Raw genomic sequence first — 11,616 nt, forward strand, 5'->3', positions numbered from 1 at the left:
GAGGCCAGCCTGGTCTACAAAGTGAGTTCCAGGACAGCCAGGACTATACAGAGAAACCCTGTCTCGAAAAAAACAAAAAAAAACAAACAAAAAAAAGAATTCTAAAACAAGACTACATGAAATGCTTCAAAATATGAGGTACAAAAACAACAGTGCTGATCGTAAACTAATAGCAGTACCTGCATAGGCATGGTAATGCACCCTTACTACTCCTGGGGCAGAGGGAGAAGGAATGTGAGTTTGAGACGTTTGGGCTACACTTCGAGACCCAAGGGTGTGGCTCAGAGATAGAGTGCTTGCCCAGCATGCACAAGGCCTTGCATTCCATCCCCAGAACCAGTGTGTACCAGAGCTTGCGGTGTTGAGTTCATACATATGCTTTCCAAAGGACAAGGTGTACTCTGATTTCATTAACTCTGAAATCCTTTTCTGCTACAGTCTAAATATTTTTAACAAGAAAAAACAAAACAAACAAACAAAAAACACCAGATCACAGGAACAAAGATTAATTATTATTGAATAGTTTGTGACCAACTGTTTCTCTGAAAAGAGTTTCTCTGAAAAGAGTATATGAAATGTGAATTTGTCACTTTACTGAACAGTTAATGTGTAACCTTGTTGGTCATAAGTTCCCAGCAGGCAAGATACTAACAATCACTTGATACACTATCCTGGTAACAGTCTGGCAAGTCCCCTAATATCTGAGAATGTTATTATCACTTTTAAGAAAAATGCACACAATTCTTTCTAGGGTGTTGTGTGTGCACATGCCCTTATACAAAGATCTAAACACGCTGCGTGTGTGGAAGTGACAAGACTTTTCTTTGTCCAGTGTGGCTTCCAGGGAATCCAAGCTATCTAGCTATCTAGCTTAGGGTGCAAGCACGTCTACTGTGACTGGCCCAAATTTTCTACTTTTGAGAAGGTTCTTCCTACACAGCAGAAAAGAAAAGGCATTTCACATGAAGATGAAGAAGAAAGCTGGGATAGGTAGAGAGCACTCCTAAGTGCTGTGGAGCATGTCAGAAATCTACCTAGAAGTTGTTTCTCGTGTGTGTGTGTGTGTGTGTGTGTGTGTGTGTGTGTGTGTGCGCGCGCGCGTGCACCTCCGAGCCTTGAAAAAGGGTCTCTTTAATATGTAGCCCTGGATCTGTTCTGGATTACAGGCATGGCCACCACTCAGATATATATAGATGAAGTTGTTTCTTACCTTCCAGGCCCAAGTGAACTGGCTGACTCAGGCAAAGACAATGGAAGAGTGTTTACTATTCCCTCTAACACTGTTCCCAGTCTAGCAAGAACATTAAAAGACAGTTACAGCCGGGCGTGGTGGTGCACGTCTTTAATCCCAGCACTCGGGAGGTAGAGGCAGGCGGATTTCTGAGTTCGAGGCCAGCCTGGTCTACAAAGTGAGTTCCAGGACAGCCAGGGCTACACAGAGAAACCCTGTCTCAAAAAACCAAAAAGAGAGAGAGAGAGAGAGAGAGAGTTACAAAAGTATTTTCCTCTTCCACTGTCCTCTCCTCTAAAATGAGCACACTGTAAGGCCCATGAAGGTCAAGGGTTTGGATTGCAGAGGGTGAAAGGACTTTCATGTGCTGCCCCTATAAGGCACATGGCAAGTGAGGGGCTTACCTCATTTTGATGGTGTCCAGCAGCATTGAAGGGTGGAGCAGCATGCTCCAGCCAAATTGGGGCTCCCCCGTGGACTATCTGCTCTCGTAACCACACCAGGCTGATGAACGCACAAAGTGTGCACGTCACCACAAAACAGCCCTGCAAGCAATCCGCCAACAAATTTTCCCTATTTTAAAATAATAATAATAATTAGACACAGTTAACTCCAAAGAACACTTGAAAAACAATTAGAAAAACAAATTTTAATTTTTCAATAAAATGCAGTTGCTTCAAAATAATGATGCTGAAATTCTAACTTGTAAGCTAGATAATATGTACATTTATATATTTATATTATTATATACTTATATTGAGTAGATATAAAATATATCAGATTATACAGCTATTAACTATCCAGCCTATTCTTTTAGCATGGCTAAGAAACAGGAGTATAAGCAAGAAAGAAGAGAAGAGAAGAGAAGAGAAGAGAAGAGAAGAGAAGAGAAGAGAAGAGAAGAGAAGAGAAGAGAAGATCCAACAAAACCAAGCATTGCATTTATAAAATTTACTAAATTTAGGTGAGCAGATATGCTTGGTCCTTTTAAAAGAATTAACCAACACAGAAGTACATATATGAGCAAGCTCATCAATGAGACAGGTAGGAAACTCACTAGTGCCCGGTCTAATAGCAACATAAAGAAAAAGGCTGGAAGACATTTAGCACACTGTGGATCAGAAGGAGAAACAATATATGGCACAGAAACTCTTCACATAGCAAATCTAGTTTTAGTGTTACCTCAAAAATACCAAAGTCAAGTCAACTCCCAAGAGGCAGAGTGTGGTTCCTTTGGGAAACCTCCAGGGAAACCTGAGACTTGTAACACTTGGAAGCTTTTGCTCCTTCTTTCTGAAGAAACTCATCCTTTACTGTCAATGTCTGACTCCAGAATAACTCAAAAATATTGATAGACTTTTAAAAATTGATTCCTTTTGTGTCCATTTAAGAAAAGTTCAGCCGGGCGTGGTGGCACACACCTTTAATCCCAGCACTCGGGAGGCGGAGGCAGGCGGATTTCTGAGTTCGAGGCCAGCCTGGTCTACAAAGTGAGCTCCAGGACAGCCAGGGCTATACAGAGAAACCCTGTCTCGAAAAAACCAAAAAAAAAAAAAAAGAAAAAAGAAAAGTTCAATTTGAGAGGCCTTGCTCAGCCTATCAGATCCACACTTTAACTATCATTGCCCCTAAGGAGGTCCTGTCTGCAGTGTCTCAAAAATCAAAGGAGGATCCCTAACTATCACTTATTAAAGGCTCCTCTACACCATCAAAACCATGAGGAGTTGGGACTGAAATAGCTCTTCTCTATCTTCCCTGCCAAACAACTAACTGCTTCTGGTTGATTTTTTTTGTAGAAAGTCCCTTTCTCTAATGCCTTCACACTGAATTAGCATCACGTTTGCCTAGTCTTGAGTTAAGGAGAGGAGATGCCCAAGTGCCAGAGGCTAAGCAAGTCCTTGTGAGCTCCCAGTCTCCTAGGTTGTTGCCCAAGTCCACTTTGTAGAGAAGACCCCACTAGCCTTCTAGAAGATAAAAGGCCACGTGAAGAACTAAGGCACCTCAGACAGGTCCTTCTTAGACAATCCGAGTCCAGTAAGACATGTGTGACCTAGGCAAGCCTAGCAGATGAACAGCTTAACTAAGGCCAAGCTCCATTTCTGACATCCAGAATTATGAACAAATCAAATGGCAGCTGTCTGACACCATTATGTCTGAACTTTGTTTTACAGCAAGAAAGAAGATGGTTTGCCTGAAGATGACCTAACTCATCCACACACCATGCTGCCAGATGTGGTACATAGGCAGAATTTTCAGGAAAACACTGTCTCCTACAGATTACAGAATTCTCAGGGCAGGGCCAAGAGTGTTCACAGTTCTATCTGACGACTCCCACTTAGCACATCTGAGTAGTCTAATGAAGGAGGGAGCCCATAACCAGTCAGATGACATGTCAACCAGCAAAATGCTCACAACATGAAAACCTACAGTGAACAAGTTTTTAATGTAGTTTAACAAGAATCTTACTAACAGCTTAAAATTATGTTCAACATAGAAATTCAGTAGCATACAACTCAAACTGCATAAAATATTTTAGTTTTACATGTCCTTCCAAAAGGCTCCTTAAATTCTTCTGCTTTAAAAGAAACAGAACTTACACATACCAATTCCTACTATATCAACAAAAACTGTAGTTAGGAAGAAAAATGAATTGGAGTTCTTAGATGAATCTTCAAGTAATACGATTAATAAATACATGAGCCAGGCATGGTGGCACACACTTTGACCCCAGCTGTCAGAAGGCAGGTCCAAGCAGATCTCTGTGAGTTTAAGGCCAGACTAGTCTACAGAGCAAGTTCCCTAGAATAGCCAGGGATAACAGAGAAACCCTATCTCAAAATAAAACAGCACAAAACAAACAAAAAAGAATGAATACATGAGAAAAGACATCCTTTTACAGTGCCCAAACTTCCCCCTCAGAGTTAATACTTACGTTGACAGCATGTCTAGTGGCAGTGTCAGTAGTGAGCTCACGGAGCCAGTAAACAAGCACTTGTAGATGCGGCCTACAAACAAGGGCATAATGGCACAGTCACAACTGGCATCATATACTCACAGCTGACTGCCTCAAGGAAGCAGAGGTAAAGTCGAACAACATGGACACCCAATAAAGTAAGTGTTCTTGGTCTTGTAGGCCTGGGTCTCAATGGTTTAGTTTTTGTTCGCTTTCTATTTGCTTGGGGATGGGGAGGGTTGTTCACATCCACACGCCATGGTTTGATGTGGGGGACAGAAGACAACTCTCTGGAGGTGAGTTTTACACTCCTACTGTGGGTTCCACGGAGACACTCAGAGGTTAACTGCTGAGACGTCTCACTGGCCTCAAACCACTACTCCAAGAGAATTTTAAAAAGTGAGCAAATCGTTGAGTTCTCCATGACAATGTTGGCTGGTCTTTGCAGAAACAGGATTGAAACTAGGGCCTCACCCATGAGCTCTACACTGAGCTAACATTCTCAGCTCTAGGTATCTTACACTTGTTTGGTTTCTGTTTTTGTATTTTTAAGATTTATTTATTTGAGTACACTGTAGCTGTCTTCAGACACACCAGAAGAGGGCAATCGGATCCCATTACAGATGGTTGTGAGCCACCATGTGGTTGCTGGGAATTGAACTGAGGACTTCTGCAAGAGCAGCCAGTGCTCTTAACCACTGAGCTATCTCTCCAGTCTCTTACACTTGTTTTTGTTGCATGAGTTTAAATATTGGTGGAAGCACTAAATTAATCATATAGATCATTAGATGAAGATTGCTCTTTAAAGTAGAACTACAAAATTCAGTAAATATTCATAAAAACAGAAGATTTCAGCGTGGAAAACACATCTTTGAAGTAAGATGCTTCTTCAGCACAGTGCGTCATCTTATGACACTTTCAGAGACCAGTGGACAATCCCAGCCACCTCAGCAAGACTAACAGTTCAGTTGTTCTAATCTCCACAAGCACCAAGTCACAAGAGCACACACATAAAGAAATAATTGCTTTAAAAAGACTTTGGGGTGAAAAGAAAAAAAAAAAAAAAAAAAAACAGTTTCAAAAGGCCTCAGACAAAGACTAGCTTACAGTCTTAGGGGGAAAAGGCAAGCATAAAAGAATTCATTTGCTGAGGTTTGGTTTGTTGCTATGTATTATAATATTAAATTCTATACCCAAAGGTAGAGGCCTACAAGTGATGTCTCACATTTACTAGCTTTTGTTGTCCAAACCTTGCTCCTTAAAACAATTAGTCAAATAAAAATAGCTATAGCCAATTACTGGTGGGATTAGAGGCAGGCAGATTTTTGAGATACCAGGTTGAGCCTGGCAGAAGGGAGAGAGAGCAGAGAGGGAAGAGGAGAGAGAAGGTGCCAAGAGGAGAGGTAACATGAGCACATGGCCAGGAGAAACAGCAAGTATTTTGGGGTATAACACTGGGCTGGTAACCAGGCCAACAGTTAGAAAAGCAGATTGGGGTGACTCCCTCCCCAGTAATTGTCAAAGCAAAATAAATAAGCTCAGTCTGAGTCCCATTACAGTACTCATACTGCATTCACTGCCAGTCTGTGTATGATCTCTATCAATACTAAGACATGTCTAAGAAAAACACCCTTCCTTCCTTCCTTCCTTCCTCCAGAAAAGAACTACTGAAGATGTTTTCTTTCCTAATACATGGTATTGTAAATAATTAAACATCATTCACAGAAGTAGGCAACATTTAAAATATTTAACAGTTATAAAATGTTAAATAACTCTGGAAGAGAAATGAATACTCACATGCTGTAAGAGGAACAACTCCCAGCCATGCAAAGGCCACAAGTGTGTAATGAAACCAGTATCGTATTGCAGTGCCAATACTTGTAACCAGTCCAGCAAATATGTCTTGGATTGGCAGCCGTGAAGGCATATCTGGAGAATAAACTGTAAGAGGAAAAATTACTCAGGATTTCATAAGAATTTTTAAGTGACTTAATTCATAAATACAACGTAGAGATACTATGCTTAAGTATTTTTCCTATAAACTACTGAATTTCAAATCATTATAATACCACTACATTTATATGAGTCGTTTATTTATCCAACCCACAACTAAAATATGGAAATGGACAAAGAGTCCACTGAGTGGGGAAAAGGCATCAGGAGGAAAAGCATCTACTTCCTCAGCTCACAGCCATGAGTCTCAGACAGTGTTAGTTTACACATATGTAACAGGTTAGCCATTTAGGACCTGGCTTCTCCAGCTATAAAGGATCCAATAACGGACACAAGCGCTAACAGAGGACTTTCTAAACATGAGTGGTAGACACAGCATCCCAATGACCCGTGATAGCAATTTCACTGGAACAAACAGCTCACTGATGACACTGAGCTAACCCTCTCAATTCTAACATCGTACACTTTCATTTCAAATCATCAGTTCAGACATCTTTGCAAAATGTAACTTAGATGTGGTTCAAAAAAATCTCCACATTAAAAAAAAATCTTTGTAAAAACTATTTTATTTTAAAAAGCTCTACTCCAGATCATACACATTGTCTTTCAAACATCTCTTTTTCCAAAGAGGCCAAAAAAAAAAAAAAAGTCATATAAAATCAATTATCTAAAATTACAAACCTGGGCCAGGGAGGAGAAAAATAACTAAAACTAGACTAAACAAAAAGCCCATGCTGGGCGTTATCTCAGATGCAGAGTACTTGTTAGCATAGATAACACTAGGTTTAATCTTTAGCAGCCAAAAAAATAATTTAAAAAAAAGAAAAAAGAAACCTTTAAGAGTGGTCCCACAAAACTACTCAGCTACAAACAAGAAAGAAGCCATAACAAAGGGTAAGTCTGTACTCGCTGCAGATCACCCAGCTGAAAGGACACTTGGTGTGAAGGACAGCACAGCTTCTTGACAAAGGTCTACAAGAAGCTTTGCATGAGTGTCAGGAGAAAAGTAAGCCTATAGAGTGAGCTTTTATTGGCCTCAAGGAACAGGACCACAGGTATTAAGGTGTGCTACAAATTTTCACAAATAGTAACATGCTTATGCACCAGAGAAAATTAAAGACTGTGAAAGAATACAAGTAATATTTTTGCTGGCGAAGAATAAACAAAATGCAGTAACTTCAATCATCCATGCTTGTCAGATATCAAGTAAAACTGATGATAAGTTACAGTATTTGGACTGAGCAGCACAAGAAACTTTTTTTTTTAAGATACAAAACAACAGATGCAATGTACTAGGATCCCAGGATGAAAAACTGTGCTTTAATTGTTTAATAATTTGCCATAACAGTCCTGTCTGATATTTAGTCACAATAGAATCAATAGGCACATGTATTGTAATTAAAATTTGAGAGATCTGAAAAATATTTCTTCTAGCCTTACAAAACATGGACTCAAAAGTTTGTTTGCTGGGGCTGGGAAGATAACACATAAACATGAAGATCAGTTAGGATCCCCAGCATCCATGCAGTGCTGGGCAGGCATGGAAGCCATGGCCTGCCTACAATCCCAGTGCTCACAAGGTGAGGACAGCAAATCTCAGGGCACTCTCACTAGCCAGACTTGCTGAGGTGAGCAACTGTGAGTCCAAATGAGATTCCATAATATCTGTTAAAAAGTAATAAAATCAAGGGCATCCCAGCACTCAGGAGGCAGAGGCCAGTTAAGCCTGTCCTGTTCTAGAGTGAGTTCCAGGACAGCCTAGGCTGTTATACAGGGCTCAAAAAAAGAACACCCCATATCCATCTTTGGCACATACACATATGTGCAACATACTCCTCCCTACACACACACATACATATATGCACACCCACAAAAACACACATGCACATACATTCTTAAAAGTTGGTTTCAAAAAGAAAAAGAAACACCTGCTCTAAGACTTGTTCTTTATTACTACTATTTTAATATCCCAGTTTTAACTCAGAAGAGACATCAAACTGAACACATTAGATTCTGATGAAAGCAAGGTATCATTGTTTTTGCAGAGAGATAATAATGACTCATAGAAGGAAGGAACGTTTTAGTGACACATACTGAAAATCAATAGATAAAATTAAAACTGACAGGATTTCTTTTTAAAAAGACTAAGAAAAGAAAACAGAATATAGTAAAAATAGGAGCGTAGACAAAATGAGATAGGCTATGAGTTGAAAACCAAATGCAATCAAGTGATGGATTTTCACAAGCACTCACTAGACACCTCTGCGGATGTTAAAGCTTGTCTGCAACCAAGCAAAAACATAAAGAAAACAAAACAGCCTATAAAGCATAGTTCTTAAAATAGCCTTTTAAGTGGAACAGGCTTTTTTCTATTACTATCAAGACAATCACATTGAAAATTATTGCTTTCAAACTCTAAACACCTTTTGTTGTCAGAAATAAGAAAAAACTGTAGTGAAAATTTCAAACAAACTTACTTGGTGTGAAAGCAAATCTGTGCTTGCATAATTCACAGTATTCTTTCCGACTATGTTTCAACCACTGAACTAAGCTGTAATTACAAATACATTCATAAATACAGTGTTTAAAACAAAGCAATATCAGAGTTTCATTGAAAACCCATGTTATTAAATTTTTTGTATTACTGAACTTTTATAGGTTTCAACATTTCAAACATGAAATATTTTAACTTTTTATATATCCTAAGAGGATAAAACTTAAAAACAGCTAAATATAAAACCAGCATGTACTGTACTAATAAAAAGATTTAATTAACCTAAATTCTAATCTCTTCTGAGCTAAATGAATACTGAATAATACTAAATAACTCAGGGGTCAGGATCAGTTTTGATCGCCCTGGCCTCCCCGTGCTCACAGGTAGTGAGCAGGTCTGAATTCCCATTCTGCCCTTGGGAAGCATGTGTCTTGGACAAGTCATTCCTTCAGTCTATGCTCTGCTTCTTCATCCACATAATAATGTTGCAGACTGTTCTTGCAAAGAGTGAGTGACTTAAGATGTATAAAACAGGGATTGGTGAGATGGCTCAGCAGTTTAGAGCACTGGCTACTCTTTCAAAGGTCCTGAGTTCACTTCTCATGGTGCAATGACACGGTGGCTCACAACCTCTGTAATGGGATCTGATGCCATCTTCTGTCAGATTTCCTCATCTGTCCCTCAGGCATAGATGCAAATAAAGCACTCATATACATAAAATACATAAGTAAATTAAGAAAAAATAGACGTGTAAAACATCAAAGACAGTTCTTATCACAGAATATTTAATTAATATAAACTATTATGACACTGGAAGCCATAAAAGCATAATTGTTCCCATGAACAAAAAAAGTTCTCCATGTTAGAAATAAACAAGACTGTCATGAGAATATCCACAATATACCAAAATAACATTCCAAATATTAAACTATGGATGATTTTTTTTAAACTTTCAACTTTTATAACAAAAGTTTTAAAAACAGTGAAATGGGGCAAGTTTACTGAAATGATCATTCTTATTACAGAGATGACAAAATTGAATTTAAGAGACCTTGAATAGATGCAAGAATCACCAACAGAATACAAGAGATAGAAGAGAGAATCTCAGGTGCAGAAGACACCATAGAAAACATTGACACAACAGTCAAAGAAAATGCAAAATGGAAAAAGCAAAAAGCTCCTAACCCCAAAACATCCAGGAAATCCAGGACACAATGAAAAGACCAAACCTAAGAATAATAGGTATAGAAAAGAGCGAAGATTCTCAAAGGGCCAGTAAATATCTTCAACAAAATTATAGAAGAAACTAAAGAAAGAGATGCCCATGAACATACAAGAAGCCTACAGAACTCCAAATAGACTGGACCAGAAAAGAAATTCTTCCCATCACATAATAATCAAAACACCAAATGCGGGCTGGTGAGATGGCTCAGTGGGTAAGAGCACCCGACTGCTCTTCCAAAGGTCCGGAGTTCAAATCCCTGCAACCACATGGTGGCTCACAACCATCCGTAACGAGATCTGACTCCCTCTTCTGGAATGTCTGAAGACAGCTACAGTGTACTTACATATAATCAATAAATAAATCTTTAAAAAAAAAAAAAAACACCAAATGCACTAAACAAAGAATTTTAAAAGCAGTAAGGGAAAAAGGTCAAGTAACATATAAAGGCAGACCTATCAGAACTACACCAGACTTCTCACCAGAAACTATGAAAGCCAGAGATCCTGGGCAGATGTCATACTAACCCTAAGAGAACACAAATGCCAGCCCAGGCTACTATATCCAGCAAAACTCTCAATTACCATGGAGGGAGAAACCAAGATATTCCATGACAAAACCAAATTTACACAATTTCTTTCCATAAATCCAGCCCTACAAAGGATAACAGATGGAAAACAACAATACAAGGGGGGAAACTACACCCTAAAAAAAGCAAGAAAGTAATCTTTCAACAAACCCAAAAGAAAATAGCCACAAAAACACAATTCCATCTCTAACAACAAAAATAACAGAAAATAACAATCACTTTTCCTTAATATCTCTTATCATCAATGAACTCAATTCCCCAAAAACAGACACAGACTAACAGACTGGATACATAAACAGGACCCAGCATTTTGCTGCATACAGGAAATGCACCTCAGTGATAAAGACAGACACTACCTTAGAGTAAAAGGTTAGAAAACAATTTTTCAAGCAAATGCTCCCAAGAAACATGCTGGAGTAGCCACTCTAATATCGAATAAAATCAACTCTCAACCAAAAGTTATCAAAAAAAGATAAGGAAGGATACTTTACACTGATCAAAGGAAAAAATCTACCAAGATGAACTCTCAATTCTGAACATCTATGCTCCAAATCCAAAGGCACCCACATTCATAAAAGAAACTTTATTAAAGCTCAAAACACACATTGTACCCCGCACAATAACAGTGGGAGATTTCAACACTCCACTCTCAGCAATGGACAGATCATGGAAACAGAAACTAAAAAGAGACACAGAGAAACTAACAGAAATTATGAACCAAATGTATCTAACAGATATTTATAGAAAATTTCATCCTAAAACAAAAGAATGTACCTTCTTCTCAGCACCTCACCATACTTTCTTTTGTGACCATATAATCAGTCACAAAACAGACCTCAACAGATACAAGAAGAGTGAAATAACCCCATGTACCCTATCAGATCATCACAGACTAAGGCTGGTTTTCAATACCAACAAAAATAACAGAAAGCACACATACACATGGAAGCTGAATAACGCTCTACTCAATGATAACTTGGTCAAGGAAGAAGTAAAGAAAGAAATTAAAGGCTTTTTAGAATTTAATGAAAATGAAGACACATCATACCCAAACTTATTGGACACAATGAAAGCAGTGGTAGGAGGAAAACTAATAGTTCTAAGAACCTCCAAAAAGAAACTGAAGAGAGCTTACACTAGTAGCTTGACAGCACCCATGAAAGCTCTAGAACAA

General features: G+C 38.7%; 1 protein-coding gene across 3 annotated transcripts in view; it reads right to left on the bottom strand.

The window, feature by feature from the left end:
- March6 (membrane associated ring-CH-type finger 6) overlaps nt 1–11,616 on the bottom strand; it is a 75,246-nt gene that overhangs the window by 40,756 nt on the left and 22,874 nt on the right. For all 3 annotated transcript variants that reach the window (XM_021184198.2, XM_021184199.2, XM_021184202.2), the window contains exons 3-6: nt 8,615–8,688; nt 5,982–6,125; nt 4,164–4,236; nt 1,636–1,804 (exon numbers count right to left, since the gene is read on the bottom strand). In XM_021184198.2, the coding sequence (XP_021039857.1) occupies nt 1,636–1,804; nt 4,164–4,236; nt 5,982–6,125; nt 8,615–8,688 (460 nt within the window). The remainder of the gene's footprint in view (nt 1–1,635; nt 1,805–4,163; nt 4,237–5,981; nt 6,126–8,614; nt 8,689–11,616) is intronic.

This window comes from Mus caroli, chromosome 15 (genome assembly GCF_900094665.2).
Source record: "Mus caroli chromosome 15, CAROLI_EIJ_v1.1, whole genome shotgun sequence".
In the NCBI taxonomy this organism is placed as follows: Eukaryota; Metazoa; Chordata; class Mammalia; order Rodentia; family Muridae; genus Mus; species Mus caroli.